Raw genomic sequence first — 19431 nt, forward strand, 5'->3', positions numbered from 1 at the left:
AGTATATTAGGAAGATTGCTGGGTTCTGATAAAAAATCAGCTGGTGAAGGGGCAGGCACCTGGGCAGTTTAGTACTTGTGGTCTGTGCTTTTGCTTGGCGTGCACCCTCTGTCTACAATAAACTCCCTTTACCCTATATCCACTGGAGTTCATATGTACATGTGTTTGAAGCAGTAGTTGACCAAAAAATTAAAGTGAACAGGGGCACCTGGGTGGCTCAGTTGGTTGACTGTCTGACTATAACGCAGGTCACAATCTCACTATTTGTGGGTTCGAGCCCCACATTAGTCTCTGCTGTCACTACAGAGCCTGCTTCAGATCCTCAGTCCCCCTTTCTCTCTGCCCCTCTTCCGTTCATGCTCTCTAAAAAATAAAAACATTAAAAGGAACTGATGATATAGAATTTTACCATTGGCCTCCAAGAAATTTCTTTTTGGTAAATTTAATATTTGATTTCCTTTGATGACTGTTTCAAACTTTCCCCACTCTGCCAAATGTAAATAGAATGACAGCAGTAAATACAGTGGGAAGAGCACAGACCTGAGTACAAATCCTAGCTCTGAAACACCGAAGCCCTATGATTGCAGCCAAGACATTTAACTGCTGTGAGCCTTAGTTTCGTCATCTGTCAAGTTGGGATAATACGTGATGGATGTTAACTAGACTTGCTGTGGTGATATACAAATACCTAATCATTATGTTGTGCATCTGAAACTGATGTATGTTAATTATAGCCCAATAAAAAAATGACACAAAATTTGGGATAATACTACCTAATTTATCAATATTGTTATGAGGACTCAACAAGAAAGTTAATGTAAATTAATATATAGGAAGTGTGACCAATAAATGTTATGTGAGACAGGAAGGAACAGGAAATACAGGAGGACTAGGGGCACCTGGCTGGCTCAGTTGGTAGAGCTTGTGACTTTTTTTTTTTTTTTAAGCTAACTTATTTATTGAGAACATGAGCAGGGGAGGGGCAGAAGGAGCCAAGAGAGAGAAAATCCCAGGCAGGGTCCTGTCAGCACAAAGCCCAATGTGGGGCTCTATCTCAGGAATTGTGAGATCATGACCAGAGCCAAAATCAAGAGTTGGACACTTAACCGACCGAGCCACCCAGGTGCCCCCAAGCTTGTGACTCTTGATCTGCAGGTCCTGAGTTCAAGCCCCACATTGGGTGTAGACTACTTAAAAAATACATATGGACCACAATGCATTAAACAAAAGGTTGAATCAAAAAGTTTATTTGTAAAGTTCCAGGTTAGTTGCAGTGAAGGATACAAAAGAAATATTACTTCCATTTTTAATGAAAATACAATCTAATGTGGATTAAATCATTCAATTTTGACAATGTAAAGTCAGTTAATAAAAGCACTTTACCATTCACATTAACATTCCTGTTTACAAAGCCCTGTGAGAGGGTAAGGATTGTTATTTTCATAATTGTAGCTTTTGATAACATCACAATATCATAACAAGTAAAAATATAATCTCACAACCTCAGCACATTAAACATCTATTTTTCCTTCCTAAGACTTTTTCACTGCATACCTAATTTTTAGTCATCACTTCTTTCCATGCCACATAGTAGCTGCAATTATTCCTGTTGTTTTTTTTTTTTAATTTTTTAATTTATTTTTGAGACAGAGAGAGACAGATCATGAACAGGGGAGGGGCAGAGAGAGAGGGAGACACAGAATCGGAAGCAGGCTCCAGGCTCTGAGCCATCAGCCCAGAGACCGACGTGGGGCTCGAACTCACGGACCACGAGATCGTGACCTGAGCTGAAGTTGGACGCTCAACCGACTGAGCCACCCAGGCGCCCCTATTCCTGTTTTACAGAAGAAGAAACAGGTTTAGAAATGTCAGATGCAAGGGCAAGGGCAGAATTTGATCCAGATTACTTAACTTCATTCAAGGTTCATTAGTACCCCAGTCACAGAGGTAAGCCATTTTTTCCAAGAGTAGAACAGGTGGGAAAGTTTGTTCAAATAGACGGAGGCTGCTATCAATTATCATTCCACCACCTTTACTGTGGGCCATTGGACTTTTCTTTTCTCTCTTCTTTCCTGTTCCTTTCCCTTTTTCCTTTTTTATTTTCCTGTCTTGACCTGATCCTCCCGCTCTTCTGCCCAAGGTTGGATCACACCTTCTTTCTCATTTCAAAATCTTCTACACATCATAGGGCTATTTATTCAAGGAATATTTATTGAACACCAACCATAATACATAGGGAAAACGTGCTAGGTGTTGGCAATACGCTGGAGAGCTTACATGAATCAGGAACCACAAAAATCACATTTACCTTTTATTTTCCTCTACCTTTGGAGTCTTAGCTCTTTTTTTCTTTTTTAAATTTACTTATTTTGGGAAAGAGCGTGAGTTGGGGAGGGACAAAGAGAGAGGAAGAAAGAATGAGAATCCCAAGCAGGCTCCGCGCTGTCAGCGGAGAGCCCAATGAGGGACTTGAACTCAGGAATCCCCAAGATCATGACCTGAGCAGAAACCAAGAGTGGGAGGCTTAACTGAGCCATCCAGGCACCTGGGGAGTCTTAGCTTTTGAGTAAACGTCACAATTTCCACTCCTTTAACACACGTTTAAGTCTCAACCACCTAACAGCGCTGCCCGGAACCGCCCAGAGACGTCTATTCCACCACCCAGGACAACACAACCTAAGCTCTAACTAGAAATTTCCCTAACAGGAATAAAGGTTGGAAGTGGCATTTCCAGTGTGTTCCCTAGAACGAACTTCCGCCCAGCCGGTACAAACGTAGAGAGACATCCTTAGGTGAGACATACTCAAAATTAAGAAAAGGCATCCTACGTCTGTCTGATTTTTTTTTTCAACGTTTTTTTAAATTTATTTTATTTTTTTTAATTTTTGGGACAGAGAGAGACAGAGCATGAACAGGGGAGGGGCAGAGAGAGAGGGAGGCACAGAATCGGAAACAGGCTCCAGGCTCTGAGCCATCAGCCCAGAGCCCGACGCGGGGCTCGAACTCACGGACCCCGAGATCGTGACCTGGCTGAAGTCGGACGCTTAACCGACTGCGCCACCCAGGCGCCCCTGTCTGATTTCTTAATGAGACCATTTTATTTTTGTTGATTTTAGAGAAGAGACCGAGATTTAAAAAAAAAAAAAAAAAAAAAAAAAAAAAAAAAAAGCCAGTAGGCGGAAAAAACAACCAGTTATTATGACAACCAAACGGTCTGGAAAATTCAGCCAATCCACCTGCGGGAATGCCTCCTGCGTAGCCAATAGGAAGAGCGCGTCGTACGTAAGGCCGCCCAATGGGGGCGCGAGCAGCGCGGTATTTGAATCCCGTATAACAAGGAGACATTGCGAAGATCCTAAGCAGTGCGGGCTGGAGTGCAGAGCTAACGGCGCCGCGGAAGCTTCTGTCCACCATCTCCGGTCCTCGTCCCTTCCTGGGTCGGGCTGGCACTCTTGCCTGTCCCTTCCCCCATGGCGCTGCTCCGACGCCCGACGGTGAGTGGCCCCAGCCGACTCCTTCTCCCCCCACCTCCCCCCCACTGACCAGCGGCTTTGGCGGAGCAGCCCCCTCACCCGCCTCTAGCTGCCCCCTCTCTTCTACGCAGGGCTTCTTCCTCTCAACCGCCGCGCCGCTTTCCCGTTCTGCCGGGCTACCTTTTTTCCCCGCGGCCCAGGCCTGCGGCCTGTCCTCTTTTCGGGCCTCTCCCCTCCTGGGATCCGCTCAGGGTTCCCCGCTTTCGCCCTGGCCAGTCCCAGCCCTAGGGTGGGGAAAGTGTAGGAAAGCGCCTCGTAGGTGGCACCTGTCAAGTGAGCCTTTCCAGCACTGGACTTCTCAGCGAGCAATCCCGTAATGCTCTTTGTTGTTAGAGTGCTAGCTAAATAAAGGTTGTTGTAATTGCCTTCCCTGTTCTCAAACTCCGTGGTGGGGATGGAGAGCACTGGAAGAAACGCTGTAGGTAGTAAAGTGTTCTGAATGTTTGATCAAGTAACAGTTAAGGATTTTTCACATTTCGCTCTAAGTTTCCCATTTATTTCTGCATAGGAAGTCTCCCAGGCTAAGTTCACTAACGTACAGATTTGTCCCTTTCAAAAATTCAATTTCTTCAATCAAGTGTAAAAGAGATTTTACATTTAATGTAGAACAATATGGCAGACAGAAAGAAGGGTCCAGATTCATTTATTTCATCTTTGCAAAAATCCAAGTGTTAATAGTGTTTTGGAGATATATATATATATATATTATATAGTATTATATATACTTTATTATATATATATAAATATTTGGATATATATATATATAAATATTTGGATATATATATATATATATATATATATATATTTTGTTGTTGTTGTTTTTGTTTTGTTTTGTTTTGTTTTCCTGTGGGCTTGACTTGTACCTGATCTGTTTTTCCTTTGCTGAAAAATAGAGGGCCCTGACACACCTGAGTTCTCTCTTCCTGGCTATAAGGCTGGTTAAAAGCTGCCAGTTTTCTCCTCCATATGGATTTAAACTTAGATTACACATAAGCATTAAAATTTCAAATACTTTTTAAAATTGGCAGTTACTGCTAGAAAAAATTGAAGAGTGTGCTTTTGAGAATCCTAAAAATTGAATGAATGCAATCGGTACTTAATTCTTATCCTTTTGTGGATGTAAGTTAAACTGACAAGTAATTTTTGTCTAATCTGTCCCATGAAGTTCTTCTATAGTCAAATTTTTGTTTTTAAATGTTTATTTATTTATTTTGAGAGAGAGAGAGACAGCATGAGAACATGTGAGCACAAGTAGGGCAGGGGCAGAGAGAGACAAAGAGAGAAAAAGAATCCCAAGGAGGCTCCCTGCTGTTAGTACAGAGACCTCTGTGGCTCCATCCCACCAAATCTTCGGATCATGACCTAAGCCAAAATCAAGAGTCCCATGCTTAACCTACTGGGCCACCCAGGCGCCCCCATAGTCAAATTCTTTCTATTCAGGGAAGGCTTGAGTTTTCTTCTGCCCCTCTGTTCTGGTAGGTCCATTCTGTCCATTGTGGAAGGCCCATTCAAATCGCCTGTTGGGAGATTTTTTTAGGATTGAAAAATTTAGGACTCACAGTTTTTAGGGATAGGACATGCTGTTTTTTTTTCCTCATGAAACGTTCACTTCTATAATAAACTTTTCTGTATGAATTGTTTTTTCTGGCAAGTTTTGTTTCTAAACATACTCTGTCTAAAGCAGGTTAAGGTCATCTAATGGTTTTTTATTTCATACCATTTCAACTTTGTCTGAATTTTAGAGTAAAACTATTTTACCTGTGAAAACTATTTCATTTCTAAATATTCTTTTTTAGAATATTTTTTTTGTTTATTTTTTTGTTTATTTTGTTATTTTGTTATTATTTGTTATTATTTTGTTTATTTATTTCTAATGTTTATTTTTGAGAGAGAGAGAGACAGAGTGTGAGCGGGGCAGGTGCAGAGAGGGAGAGGGAGACACAGAATCCAAAGCAGGCTCAAGGTTCTGAGCTGTCAGCACAGAGAGAGTGAGAGAGTGAGCACGCGAGAGCAGGGTAGGGGCAGAGAGAGGGGGACACACGGAGCCCAATGTGGGGCTCAAACTCATGAATTGTGAGCTCATGACCTGAGCCAAAGTTGGACACTTAAGGGACTGTGCCATCTAGATGCCCTCTAAATATTCTTATTTATTTATTTATTTATTTATTTATTTATTTACATTTATTTATTTTTGAGAGACAGAGACAGAGTACAAGTGAGGGATGGGCAGAGAGAAGGAGACACAGAATCCGAAGCAGGCTGTAGGCTCTGAGCTGTCAGCACAGAGCCACACGCGGGGCTTGAACCCACAAACCGCGAGATCATGACCTGAGCCACAGTTGGATGCTCAACGGACTGAGCCACCCAGGTCCCCCAAGATTCCCCCTAAATATTCTTAATATGAGTGTCCCTGCTACGGCAGCCTCATTTTAAAAGGCAGTATCTCTAAAGATCATGTCAATAGGAGCACTTCTTATTTGTAGAATGGCATAAAAATCAAAGCTAGTTTAGGTTTTAAACACTTGGACCTATTAAAGCTTTTAAATAGTGTTTTAATTGTGCTTGTTATTAATCTCTCTAAAGTTTTTAAGTAGATGGGTAGTATACGGAGATCTCTAATAAGTGGGTGCTATGTGAGAAATAATCCCTTATCTGTAAACTTTTTTTTTAATGTTTATTTATTTTTGAGAGAGAGAGAGAGAGAGAGACAGAGCGTGAGTGGTGGAGGGGCAGAGAGAGAGGGAGACACAGAATCCAAAGCAGGCTCCAGACTCTGAGCTGTCAGCACAGAGCCTGACACGGGGCTCGAGCCCATGAACTGTGAGATCATGCCCTGAGCCAAAGTGGGACACTTAACCTACTGAGCCACCCAGGCACCCCCCTTAAACTCTTTTTTTTTTTTTTTTTTTAACATTTATTTATTTTTGAGACAGAGAGAGACAGAGCATGAACGGGGGAGGGTCAGAGAGAGAGGGAGACACAGAATCCGAAACAGGCTCCAGGCTCTGAGCTGTCAGCACAGAGCCTGACGCGGGGCTCGAACTCACAGACTGCAAGATCATGACCTGAGCTGAAGTTGGCCGCTTAACTGACTGAGCCACCCAGGCGCCCCCCCGCCTTAAACTCTTAATGAATTTTACAGATAAGCTGGGTAAGTGATTTGCCTAATTAAGAGTGATATGATCAATCACTCAGCATTTTTAGACTTTCTAAAATGTAGTTTCTCCCTCTTACAAGTAGATATCCACGTATTCACCTTTCCCAAATCAGTTCTACATTTGGTACCTGACATGAGCAAAGTATTGTAAGTTGTCTTCACTTCTCATTAACTCTTTTTTTCTCGCCCCTCTTTTTTTAGGTGTCCACTGATTTGGAGAATGTAGACACGGGAGTTAATTCTAAAGCTAAGAGTCATGTGACAATGAGGCGGGCAGTTTTAGAAGAAATTGGAAATAGAGTTACGACCAGACCTCCACACATAGCTAAGGTAATAGCCATGAGGACTGTCCATGTGTACACTAGGCTGATTGTGTATAGCTCTGAGGAACACCACTGACTTTCTTGCCCTGTTACATTTCTTTTTCCTTGTAGAAAACTCAGAACACCAAAATACCTGTTCAACCCGCCAAAACAAATGTCAACAAACAACTGAAACCTACTGCTTCCGTGAAACCAGTACAGATGGAAATGTTGGCTCCAAAGGTGGGACGGTTTGTATTTACACATGTACTTAATGAAATAGCTTGTTTTCGGCTAGACTGCAAAGGCACCGTTGTCATCACCGCCACTTTTGAAGAACATTCATAACTAGAGCTCTCCTTTGAAACAGCAGAGTACAAAATGAACATATCCATCCTTTTAGTGATGGTACCTTAATGTTATTCATTACAAAATTTTGCACCGTTTCCCCACATTTTATATATCTCCCTAATCTCATCTGAAGTGAGGGATTCCTCTGCCTTTTTCTCTTCCTCCTCTGCAGAGGAGATGCAGATGTGGACTTCTTATAAAATCATTCAATTTTGGCCGCTTGCATACTCGTTCATACCGTAATGATCTCCTTACTGCATTTCTTTTGAACCTTTTCCTGCAAGGGGGTCATTTTATACTCTCGCATGGATGTTGACTGCAGTACAGTATTAAACTTTTGTCATATAGTGTATTTAATGTAACTAGCAATAAGGCAGCAGAGGAAGGGGTCTCTGTCTGCAGACAGCTTGACCTAGAATGAAACAAAGCATTCCTAAGCTTACTTTTGTGTGGAAAAGCAAAGAACTATCCATAAGTGCTTTGAAGTGACAAAAAATACACCAATACCAGTTGTGGGCACCTTCCAACATTCTGAAAAATCACTGATTTCTGCTAAGCACCACAGCCTGAAACCGAGCATCTGAGCATGGGAGACCATCATCCACAATCCTGTAGGGAGTGAGAGAGACGAGAACCATTGGCTCAGTTGTGATCATGTGATGTTCAGCACCACGTAGTACTTGTATTGCAAGACATCGCTCATTTATCAAGTTAAAATTTATTAGAAATGTTTGCTCATCTTGCAGAACATTTGCAGAACAAGTTACTCGCAGTCCAAGGTTTTACTCTATATATAATATACAGTAATAACATTTATAACATTGTTTGAAAATTTTCAAAATAACACATTGGATATATTTGAGAAATATATGTATTGACCACTTAATAAACACATCCAGTAGTGTTAAGGCTGATAAAGAGATATCTTGCCTTGATATCTCTCTTATCCAGAAGGAGCATATGTACCTAAAATTAAATTAGTAATCCCAGGGAATGATGCCAGATGCCCCTGGGCAATGGATGATTGAGCATCAAATGTCTGGGGTAGATGGAAGTACCATCTTTCAGAAGGTGCTTGTACAGGAGGGAGAGAACACTAAGGGATGGAGTGGTTGGAGGAAACTTCATAGGTGGGATTTTTAAGGATAGGGAGATGCTAATAGTAAAGAGCACCTTATAGGGAACAAAGCACAACAAGAATCAAGGCACCAAAGCAGAAATAGGCCTATAATTTTGTCCTGTGGGTAAAGAGTCAGCACATCTAAGCTGGGTCAGAAGATTTGTGTGAGTAAGCAGAAAATAAAGTTGGGGAAAAGGTTGCATTTGGATTTGAAAGCCTTGGAACTTGGATTTTATCCCATTAGGCAGTGAGGGAAGCTGTGAGGATGTGGGAAATGATGAAAGCAGTGTAGACTGGCCATGGAAGGGACATAAATTAGGAGGTATTGCAATTGTCCATGCTAGAGCTGATGAGGGTCTTGAACTAGCTCAGATCACCCCTAAGCACTCACCCATATATGCCAGTGTCTGTAGGTGCTAAGAAACAACATTGAATATGTTGGGGTGTACCCGCTCCTTTCAGGGACATCGTGCTGTATTTAGAAGGAATTCTTTAGCTGTGTTGCTTGGAGTGAAGGAATAAGAATAAGGAATAATTTAAAAAATGGGAAAGTCAGGAAAGGGAGTGGAAGTTCTGGGAAGGCGGCTCATTTGGCTTTAGATTTGTTGAGGTGACAGAAACATCCACCGGGAAATGCAGTCACAAATACACCAGCAACATCTGAAGGAGAGGGGCCGACTTGTGAGCCTTCTCCTTGCAGGTGATGGTTGCAAGCATGTTGTTATTAGAAAGCCAGGAGAGAGCATCAGATCAAGAGGTAAAGCTCAGCACAAATACTCAAGACTGACCTTCCTTTCATAGGCCTTTCCTTGAAGGTTTCTAGTGACATCCTAAATGCTAAACCCAAAGCAGCTTTTCAGCCTTATCTCCAGACCATTATGCAGAATTTTATTTGGGTGGCTGTTTGAATGTGGTTCCTCCCACCTGTCAGGAAGGCAATTTGGCAGTGTTATTTCAAATGGTTATTCTCCATACCTGTTTTTAAAATTTATCCTAAGAAAATGATTAGAGGGACACCGAGGACTTTTCATTAGTTCTGAAATGAATATCTCTTATATAATAGGGAAATATTAGGAGATCAGTTAAAGTTATTTATTTATTTATATTCAAGTAAATTAACAGAGTGTTACATTAGTATCAGATGTACGATATAGTGATTCAACAGTTCCATACATTAGTCAGTGCTCCTCATGATATGTGTACCCTTAATTCCCTTCACCTGTTTCACCCATCTCCCACCCACTTCCCCTCTAGCAACTACCAGTTTGTTCTCTGTACTTAAAAGTCTGTTTTTTGTTTGTCTCTTTTTTGTTTTTCCCTTATTTATTTATTTACTTACTTATTTAGTAATCTCTACACCCAACATGGGACTTGACTCACAAGTCCAAGATCAAGAGTCACATGCTCCATATCTTTTTTCTTTGTTCGTTTGTTTTGTTTTTCTTTTCTTTTTTTTTTTTCTTATTTTTTTTAAATGTTTATTTTCGAGAGAGACGGTGAGTGGTGGAGGGGCAAATAGAGAGGGAGACACAGAATCCGAAGCAGACTCCAGGCTCTGAGCTGTCAGCACAGAATCCTAGGTGGGGCTCAAACCCACGAACCTCTGAGATCATGACTGAAGTCGGCCGCTTGACCGACTGAGCCACCCAGGTGCTTCTCTTTCGTTTCTTAAAATCTGCATAGTAGTGAAATCACATGGTATTTGTCTTTCTCTGACTTACTTCATTTAGCATTAGACCCTCTAGTTCCATCCATGTTCTTCCAAATAGCAACGTTTTATTCTTTTTTTTATGGCTGAGTAATATTCCTCTGTGTGTCAGAGGTGTGTGTGTGTGTGTGTGTGTGTGTGTGTGTGTGTGTACACACCACATCTTTATTCATTCATCTATGGATGGACATGTGGCTATTGTAAATAATGTTGCAGTGAATGTAGGGGTGCTGGGACACCTGGGTGTCTCGGTTAAGCAACTGACTCTTGATTTCAGCTCCAGTCATGATCTCGTGGTTTGTGGATTCAAGTCCCAAGGCGGGCTCCATACTGATGTGCAGAGCCTGTTTGATATTTTTCTCTCTGTCTCTCTCTCTCTCTCTGACCCTCCCCCCTCTCAAAAATAAACAAATAAATAAACAAGCTTTAAACATAGGGGTACACATATCTTTTCATATTCTTTGGGTAAATATCCAGTAGTTCCATTACTGGATCAGCTTAAATGCCATTTGCCCTTAGCAAAGTGTCAACACTAAGACAGCTGAGCTCCCAGAGGAAGGTCACTTTGCCTGTCTCAAGGACTTGTCAATGTGCTGTAAGTTGTAAGGAAATTTAATTTTCTTCTTTTGTCTTTATATCCCACATCATTCCCCCTGAACAGTTTTGACCCTTAAATCTTCAAGGTTGCTAAGGGTGGAAGGTCTTATCTTCTGTAACTTCTTCCTCCTGAATGAGTAGCATAGAGATGTCCTTACCTATGGGTCAACAGTGGTCAATTGGGGATATATATGTATATACACACACACACACACACACACACACACACACACACACACACACACACACATGGCAGAGGACTTTGAATCCAAGGGAGACCACATGTATGGATCTTCTGAGTGGAAAGGATCATCTGTCAGCTTCAAGGTATGGTAATGAAGGAGTCTCAGCACCAGGTGAAGAGACATGGGAGAAAACAGCAAAACATGATTAAAATTAACAAAAAGAAAATGAAGCCCAAATAAGAGTCCTTTGATAGTTGACAAAAATCCTCCTCCAGTCCAGGAGTTTAACCAATCATTAAAGGGAAGAGAGGGATCCTTTAAGGCACCAGTTTGAGTGATCATGTCAGTTAGAAACCCAGAAATATTTTTGTGGTAATTTAGAATGTATACGTAGTATTCTGTTTTTAGAATAGCACAAGTTCCACCTTGTGCAGCAGTTAAAACATCTAATGTCATCTTGTTTTGTAAAACTGCTTTACACATCTGTGTTACGTCAGTATTTAATAGGGAAATGCTATTTTGAGTGTCATTTAGGGCTTTGACTATGTTTATTAAGAACTTCATCTGTCAAACAATATCCTCCAGTCCTAAAGAGGTAACAAAGATGGATGCTAGGTGGTCATACCAGTGAAACACACAGCGTGTCCGCTATTGTTGTTGTTGTTGTTTTTAAAGTTTATTCATTTATTTTGAGAGAGAGAGAGTACGAGTGGGGGAGGGGCAGAGAGAGGGAGAGAGCGGATCCCAAGCACACTCTGCACTGCCCTCGTGGAGCCCAGTGTGGGGCTTGATCCACACTGGATCAAGATTGCGAGATCATGACCTGAGCCCAAATCAGGAGTTGGACACTTACTTGACTTAGCCACCTAGGTGCCCCTGTGTCCACTGTTGTTTTAAATTTGGAAGGTTGGCTGGTTTGGTGAAGGTTTTAATAATGCATTCGTGCATTCGGGAAAAACCCAGAGTACAGTGGCCTATCCAGCCTGGGTGGGGGAAGCTATGGCAACTAGTTAGAGCTGCATAGCCACTGGGTTCCTTAGGAGCCAGTCATCTAATTCTGGGCCTCGTTGAACAGTAGGCAGGATTTCACAGGCCATTCGATTTTGGAGGACCATCTTTCCAGAGGACTGTGGTTGTCAGGCTGAATGTAAATAGTAATTTTTTAAGGCCCAAACTATTTGCTCAGTTATTAATGCGATAAAAAGATGGTCCATTGTTACTTTGTAGGGACCAGGGGAATCCAAAACTAGGGCAGTTTCTTCTAGCAAGGTTTTGTCACCTCAGTGGCCTTTTTACTCAAATCAGTAGCCTGGAATAAACTCTATATTACCTTCTGTTGGTTATTTGGCAGGGGGTGGGTGGATAAAGATTTTCCCCTTATTATTAACAAGCTAGTCCTGTGCAATTTTTTTTTCTTTTAAATATCCTCAGTTCTTGGGCTATGTGAATTTCTTGGTCTGAATAGACTGGAATTATGGATTTTTTTTTTTTCTTTTTTTAGAGAGAAAGAGAGCACATATGTGAGCAGGGGAGGGGCAGAGAGGAGGACAGAAGATCTGACAGCTCAGTGCTGATAGCGGAGAACCTGACATGGGGCTTGAACTCATGAACTGTCAGATCGTGACCTGACCTGAAGTTAACCAGCTGAGCCATCCAGGTGTCCCTGGAGTTATGGACTTTATTGGAGTTGAGACTGGTATAAAACTTTTGCCAAGTTGTTGGCATAGAATCTATGACCTATAGATTCTAAGGTCATATCCTTTTGATGTCCTTTGAGGTGAATTACAGCTACCTCCTTAGGTAGGTGTACAGTCTCAAGAAGAGTAATAATTTGGGGGCCATGTTTGATTAGAGAGTGATGGCTTGATTATAATCCCCTTTTCTTCCAAATCGATCTGTGGTCATGTAGGACTAGGAAGGCCTATTTAGAGTCAGTAAAGATAATAATTTTGAGGCCCTTTGCCAATTGTAAAGCATGAATGAGTGCTATTAACTCTGCTTTTTGGGCAGGTGTATTTGCCTGGAGGGCTTTGGACTCCACAGTCCAAAGTCCACAGTTAGACTGACTTTAGCATACCCAGCTTTTCTTATCTTTTTTTTCTGTGAAACTACTGCCATTAGAAACTACTGCATTTTCAATAGGGAAATCTCTTAACTCTGATTGGCTAGAATAAACAAGATCAGTAATCTCTGAGCAGTCATGTTCTAACACAGAAGTATGATGATCTGGCTCAGGCAAAGAGTATCTGGGTTTAAAATGTGATAAGTTTTATTTCAGGTGTATCTCTAAACATAGTCTGTATTTAGTAAGTTGACCTCCCTTCATCCATTGATAGCCTTTGGGTCTCTAAGACATTCTGGACCTGATGTAGAGTCATTACTGTCAGGGACTGTCACATAGTAAGTTTTGAGGCTTCTTCGACCTCAAAATTGAGGTTAAAGCCTCTATTTGCAGTTGGACATCAAAAGAGGTAGTCCCTGGGACAAATATGACTAAGGAATAAAACCATCAAGAAGCCTTCTTTGTTTGAGGCCCAGCCTTAACAGTATCCTAATTATGAGGAATCATTGCTAGAGTTTCCTCTAGCAGTGTAGGTTTATGAGGAGGAATGGGCCTATTCAGACGATCATCATCCAATGTGTCCAGGGGAGATTTATTAACCTGGTTGGTGGTTAGACACATTCTGCAAGAGGCCCTAAGGTCCAGATCCTGATTTAGGGCCATAAAAGCCTGGACACAAGGGGCTTCAGTCCATTTGTCCTGCTTCTTGCATAAGAGATATAACCAATAGATCCTACTAAGGCCATGGAGTGTTACAGAATATCAGTCCTTTCCTAAATTTTGCAATCTGAATTGTTTCCAGTGGGTTAAAAGGCATTCCAAGAGAATTCTTGGGGACTGAAGAAGCTCCCATGCTCCTAGAAAAGCAAAGAGGGTCCACTACCAAAATTTCCCCCTGACTCCCAGGTGGCATCCTACGCAAGATATGTCAAAGGTTCTGCGTGTCCAAAGTGACCTGCGGCATCCCTGGAATGAAAATTGCTATTGATTACCATACTCCTTTGCCTTGAAGGCAGTGCTGCCCTAAAAAGCCCTGTGAAAGGCCCTGTGGAAGTGATGCTAGTGTCCTCTGCTTCCCCATTGCCTCTTAGGCTACAAATGGGTGCCTGGCATATGGACCCCAATACTCTGCCATGCCTTGAAAGCCATGCCATAAAAGGCTGTGCCTTAAAGAACATGCCGTGAAGGCCATGCTTTAGTTGACCTTGCCTTGACAAGAATGCTGTGAAGGCCCTGCTTTAGTTTGACTTGCCTTGAGGAACCTGCCACTTTTAACCCATGAAAAACACTAAAGTTTTACAAGGGGAAATTACCCAGTTTTGTAGTTCAAGTAGTTAGTTGGGAGAACAGTAAAGAAAGAAATCCATCATGGTCTAAGCGACATTCCAACACATGGAGTCTTTACACCCAACTTCTCCAGGAGACAGTCCTCAGTTGGTCTTTAATTCAATCGGGTACTGGTTTCGGCTGGCTCTGAGTGGACATTTTGCGGCCAGACCAGAGATACGGAGATATGGAGAAGATCACATGAGACCAGTGAGGAGGGAACCTCACACAGGAGTCTTAAGATGGCAGCCATGCTAGTCGCTTGGGTGGCTGTCCCGTGCCCAAGACAGGCAGCTTTGCATAAGGACAGAAATAAAGAGAGGGCATCAAGTTTCTGGGTCTTATTACCATTCCAGCCATGGTACTAACTTCCAGCCAAAGGCAGGCTTTCTCCTCCCTGTGGAGTAGCCACGGGCTAGAGGATTGCAGCCTGAGTAATTGACTTGAAAGTGTTCCAATAAGACTATGCTCTTTGAAAAGCCCCTGAAATGAAAGTAAAGGAAAAGAGAAAATACCAAGTTGGTAGTGAGGCTCAGAGTCCAGATGAGAAGGCTCAGTCCCATGTTGGACGCCAAATGATGTGAAAAATGGGGTTAGGAGCCCAAGAAAGAATTTTTGAGACATTTTTGGTGCAAAAAGGTGGTTTTATTAAACCACCACAGGACCTGTGGGCAGGAAGAACTGCACTGGGGATGTGACTGGGGAAAGATTATATGCTTGCAAGTTGGGAGGGGGTTAGAGATAGGGTAAGTCTCTATGGCTTTAAGGACCTTGAGGGACTAGTTGCTGTTAGGGAAAGGTCATTCGTTACTATTTAGTAAAAAGCTCAGTTATGAGACCCTTCAGATGTATGTCAGGGGGCCATAAACTTGGAGTGTGTATGATTGCCAACATATATCTTGTTGGGCGGGGGTAGAGATAAAGGAATTTCTACATGTTAAAGTAGACTTATGGGTTCCTAGGAGGTTGGGCTAAGATTGCCTTTTGCCCTTAGCAAAGTGTCAACATCAAGGCTGCTGAGTTTGCAGACGAAGGTCACTCTGCCTATCTCAAGGACTTGTCAATGTGCTGTAAGTTGAAAGGAAATTTAATTTTCTTCTTTTGCCTTTGTTTGCCACATCAGTTATTTTTGCGTATGACATTTGGCTTAAAATTTTCAGTCTTTTCACCATAGGTACATATTAATCTTCCAGTTGGAGAAGAAGGGAAATTAAAAGAAAAAAACCAAAAATGTTATGAACAAAACAGAGGAGAAATTTCTTCCTATGACCTCTGCAATTCCACTCTTTCTGAGTTACCCTGCATTTCCTTGGTGACTCCTTTTGTTCTAGCTTCCTGACAAAATTGAGGCCACTGTGTTTCAGATAAAGAATTATGGACCTGTAACTCAGTTGATACAAATATCACTTCTGTGGCTAAAATGTGCTTCTCATTTTATTAGATGTCAGGGATTAATGAACAATACTTACTTCCAATTCAAATAGACGTTTCTCTGAGAAATGTAATGTAGAAGAGACGATTAAGTCCACAGTTTAGGGGGAGTCCCCTCATGCTGGCAGATGAGCCTCTCTGCCTGCCTGGCTCTGATCAGCCTTTTGGCTTTTACTTTGTCATCTGCTGTATCTGCAGTCATTGCTGCTCCTTTATAGCCAGTCCCTGGAGGTGTGGAAATGCCAGTTGAGCACAGGGTTCTAGCAGCAGTGAGCCCTGGAAAATTTATAAGCCGTGTGCTCATGAAAGCAGATGTTCCCAGCCAAATCCATACTGTCCTCTGCAAAACTGGAGGGCAGGTTTCTTTCCTCGTAGAAGATGAAGCAACTGAATCACAAAGGGCTCTGGCTGAGAACTTGAAAGGGTTTCCGTTGTTCACAGGTGTTTGCAGAAGCTTATTATCCTGCAATTTTGGGAGAAAACAGTGTTCTTGTTGTTGCTGTTTTATTTTATTTATTTTTTTGCTGACCAAAGAGGCTTTGGCAAACACTGAGTTGTGTGAAAGGAAGAAGGCTTTGTCCTAGCCACATTGTTTGCTGAGTACTGGGGAAACCAGTTGAATGAGCCACCAGCTCTGTCCAAAAGGAGCCCCAGTCAATTGGAGGAATGTCAGAGCACACATTAAAACAGGGTGTAGCAGAGATAGATGCACACTGAGGAGAGCTGCTGGGGAGTCAGAGTTAGAAATTCAGATGAGGTTTTAGACTTACGATTTGATGTAAACACTAAATTCAGTAGTAGTTGTGGGTCGCTCTGATTGGATGGGGGTGCCATCAAACATGGGACATTTGGGTGGGGGCTGGTGGCATGGGTGGTGAAAGAATTCACCCAAGGCAGAACAAAAGAGAGGAAAGTTTATTAAATACACCACAAGGGAGGAGCGCCTGGGTGGCTGAGTCAGTTAAGCGCCCAGCTCTTGATTTTGGCTCTTGATCTCAGAGTTTGTGAGTTCAATCCCCACACTGGGCTCTGTGCTGACAGTGTGGAGCCTGCTTGGGATTCACTCTCTCCCTCTCTCTCTCTCTGCCCCTCCCCCACTTGCACTCTCCCTCTCTCTCTCAAACTAAATAAATAAACTTAAAAAAAATTAAAAAAAATACACTGCAAGGGAGTGGTTGGGCAGGACAGCAAAGGAGAGACTGTCTGTGGGGAGGTGATGGTGAGGGGCCACAGTTAAAGGGCGGAGTGAGGGAGTATGGGACTTTTGGAATTTTCCTTTTTTTGGTAATCTTAGGAACTGTTCCTGGTTGTAATTGGTCAGTTAGAGCCTATGGTGAGTTGCTTAATGAGCCTGTTTCCATTGCTTGTTTGCACTCAGCTTGGTGGTCACTGTGGGCCCTTTTACCTTGATCAAGTTTCATTGCTCAAGCCTGTTGCATAAAAGTGGCCTCTACAATAGTCAGTATTCAGCTATGAGAATGTTTTATGGCTTAACTCTCCTTAATACAAAAACAAGATATAAAAGGGAAATAAGCACAACTATTCACATTTTTTTAAAAGAAGAGTGTCTTTCTAGGTGCCTGACTGGCTTAGTCAGTGGAGTGTTGACTTAGTGGAGTGAGTGTATCTCAGGGTTGGAGATTCAAGCCCCATGTTGGGTGTAGAGTTTACTTAAAAACAAAATTTTTATTTTTATTTATTTTTTTAGGTTTTATTTGAGAGAGAGAGAGAGAGAGCAAGCATGAGTGGGGGAGAAGGAGAGAGAGAGAGAGAGAGAGAGAGAGAGAGAGAGAGAGAATATGAATCTCAAGTAGGCTCCAAGCTCAGCACAGAGGTCAATGCAGGGCTCGATCCCACGACCCTGGGATCATGACCTGAGCCTAAATCAAGAGTTGGTCGCTCAACCGACCAAGCCATCCAGGTGCCCCAATAAATAAAATCTTAAAAAAAAAAAAAAAGTGCTTTTTATTTTTAATAACACAAGAAACATAGTCATAACAGCAAAAGACTACAGAAATACATCAGGTATATAGAATAAAAGCTCATTTTGGGGGTGCCAGTTAAGCGTCCAACTCTTGATTTCAGCTCAGGTCATGATTTCATGGCTCATGAGTTGGAGCTCCAGGTCGGGCTCTGTATCGGCAGTGCAGATCCTGTTTGGGACTCTCTCTCTCTGCCCTTCCCCCACTCATGTGTGTGCTCACACTCTATCAAAAAATAAATAATGTAAAATAAGCATTGAAAAAAAGTTCATTCTTACTATCCCTACCCTCCAAATTCCAGTTCAGTGTATTCCCTAAAGCTATTCCCAGTACTTGATTTTGCCCTTCTGCAATTGTGTGTGCCTTTGTGTGTAGAAGTACACACTTACTGCTACAAATCATGAGCTGTCTAATCGGAAGCATCAGTTTTTCTGGGAGTCCTTTCTTGTACTTAATTGACATTGTTTATCATAAATTTAGTAAATAAGGGAAGTCTGTTTTATCAAAACTCATGCAAACACCTACACATTTGCATGTTAATAGTAATACCTTCTGTCAACAAACCCACCTCAGTAGTAGTAGAATTTCAGTGGCCTTTACTCAGACTATCTACTACAGGAGCTTCTCAAGTTCAGCAAAATCTCACATCTTTATTATTTTTGATAGGACTTTTTTTGACAGAACTCATTCATTAATCTAATTTGAAGATTTTTATTCTCAGACTACTTTTGTCATACAAAAGTTTGTGATGGTTAGTTAACTAGTTTCTTAGCTTTTTAGTTCTTTTTTTTAATGTTTTTTTTTTTTTTTTTCTTGAGAGAGAGAGAGAATGAGTGGGGGAGAGTCAGAGAGAGAGGGAGACACAGAATCTGAAGCAGGATCCAGGCTCTCAGCTGTCGTTACAGAGCCTGACACAGAGCTTAAAGCTATGAACTGCAAGATCATGACCTGAGCTGAAGTTGGATGCTCAACTGACTGAGTCACCCAGGCGCCCCAGCTTTTTAGTTTTTTAGGACGTAGGATTACATAGTTGGCCCCTAGGGCTTAGGCTACTGTCTGCACAGGATTTTATAATTAAATTTTGTTGGAGTCCAAAAGGAATGCTTTCAAGAAATTCTAAATTAAGGGCCAGAGCAATTAGCCATGTCTTATCCTGGTGGCTTTGGGATATGGCTAAACTCAGGTGTACTTCTGAATAGACACAGGGAAACATTTCAGGCTGCTAAGGCAGCACACACAGTGCATGACTTTAATCTCTGCCTCCTTAAACCAGCCTCCTAGTACTGACTGCACTTCCCTGAGAGAGAGTGATGAACCTTGTCCTTGAAACATAAACATATCCTTGAACTTAACCAAGCTGTGTGTGCTTATTAAAATGCCCATCTGGGGGCGCCTGGGTGGCTCAGTCGGTTGGGCGGCCGACTTCAGCTCAGGTCATGATCTCGCGATCAGTGAGTTCGAGCCCCGCGTCGGGCTCTGTGCTGACAGCTCAGAGTCCGGAGCCTGTTTCAGATTCTGTGTCTCCCTCTCTCTGACCCTCCCCCGTTCATGCTCTGTCTCTCTGTCTCAAAAATAAATAAACGTTAAAAAAAAAAAATTAAAAAAAAAATGCCCATCTGTTTCTAGCCACTCTTTTTTTTTTTTTTTTTTTTTTTTTTTTTTTTTTTTTTTTTTTTT

General features: G+C 42.0%; 1 protein-coding gene across 1 annotated transcript in view; it reads left to right on the plus strand.

The window, feature by feature from the left end:
- The first annotated feature begins 3295 nt into the window (after window positions 1-3295).
- The window catches only part of CCNB2 (cyclin B2), a 27606-nt gene continuing 11470 nt past the window's right edge, over window positions 3296-19431 (plus strand). Inside the window, exons 1-3 of the mRNA XM_049613716.1 lie at window positions 3296-3494; window positions 6892-7020; window positions 7125-7235. Of these exons, the coding sequence (XP_049469673.1) occupies window positions 3471-3494; window positions 6892-7020; window positions 7125-7235 (264 nt within the window). The 5' untranslated portion in view covers window positions 3296-3470. The remainder of the gene's footprint in view (window positions 3495-6891; window positions 7021-7124; window positions 7236-19431) is intronic.

The sequence above is a fragment of the Panthera uncia genome (genome assembly GCF_023721935.1).
Source record: "Panthera uncia isolate 11264 chromosome B3 unlocalized genomic scaffold, Puncia_PCG_1.0 HiC_scaffold_1, whole genome shotgun sequence".
NCBI lineage: Eukaryota > Metazoa > Chordata > Mammalia > Carnivora > Felidae > Panthera > Panthera uncia.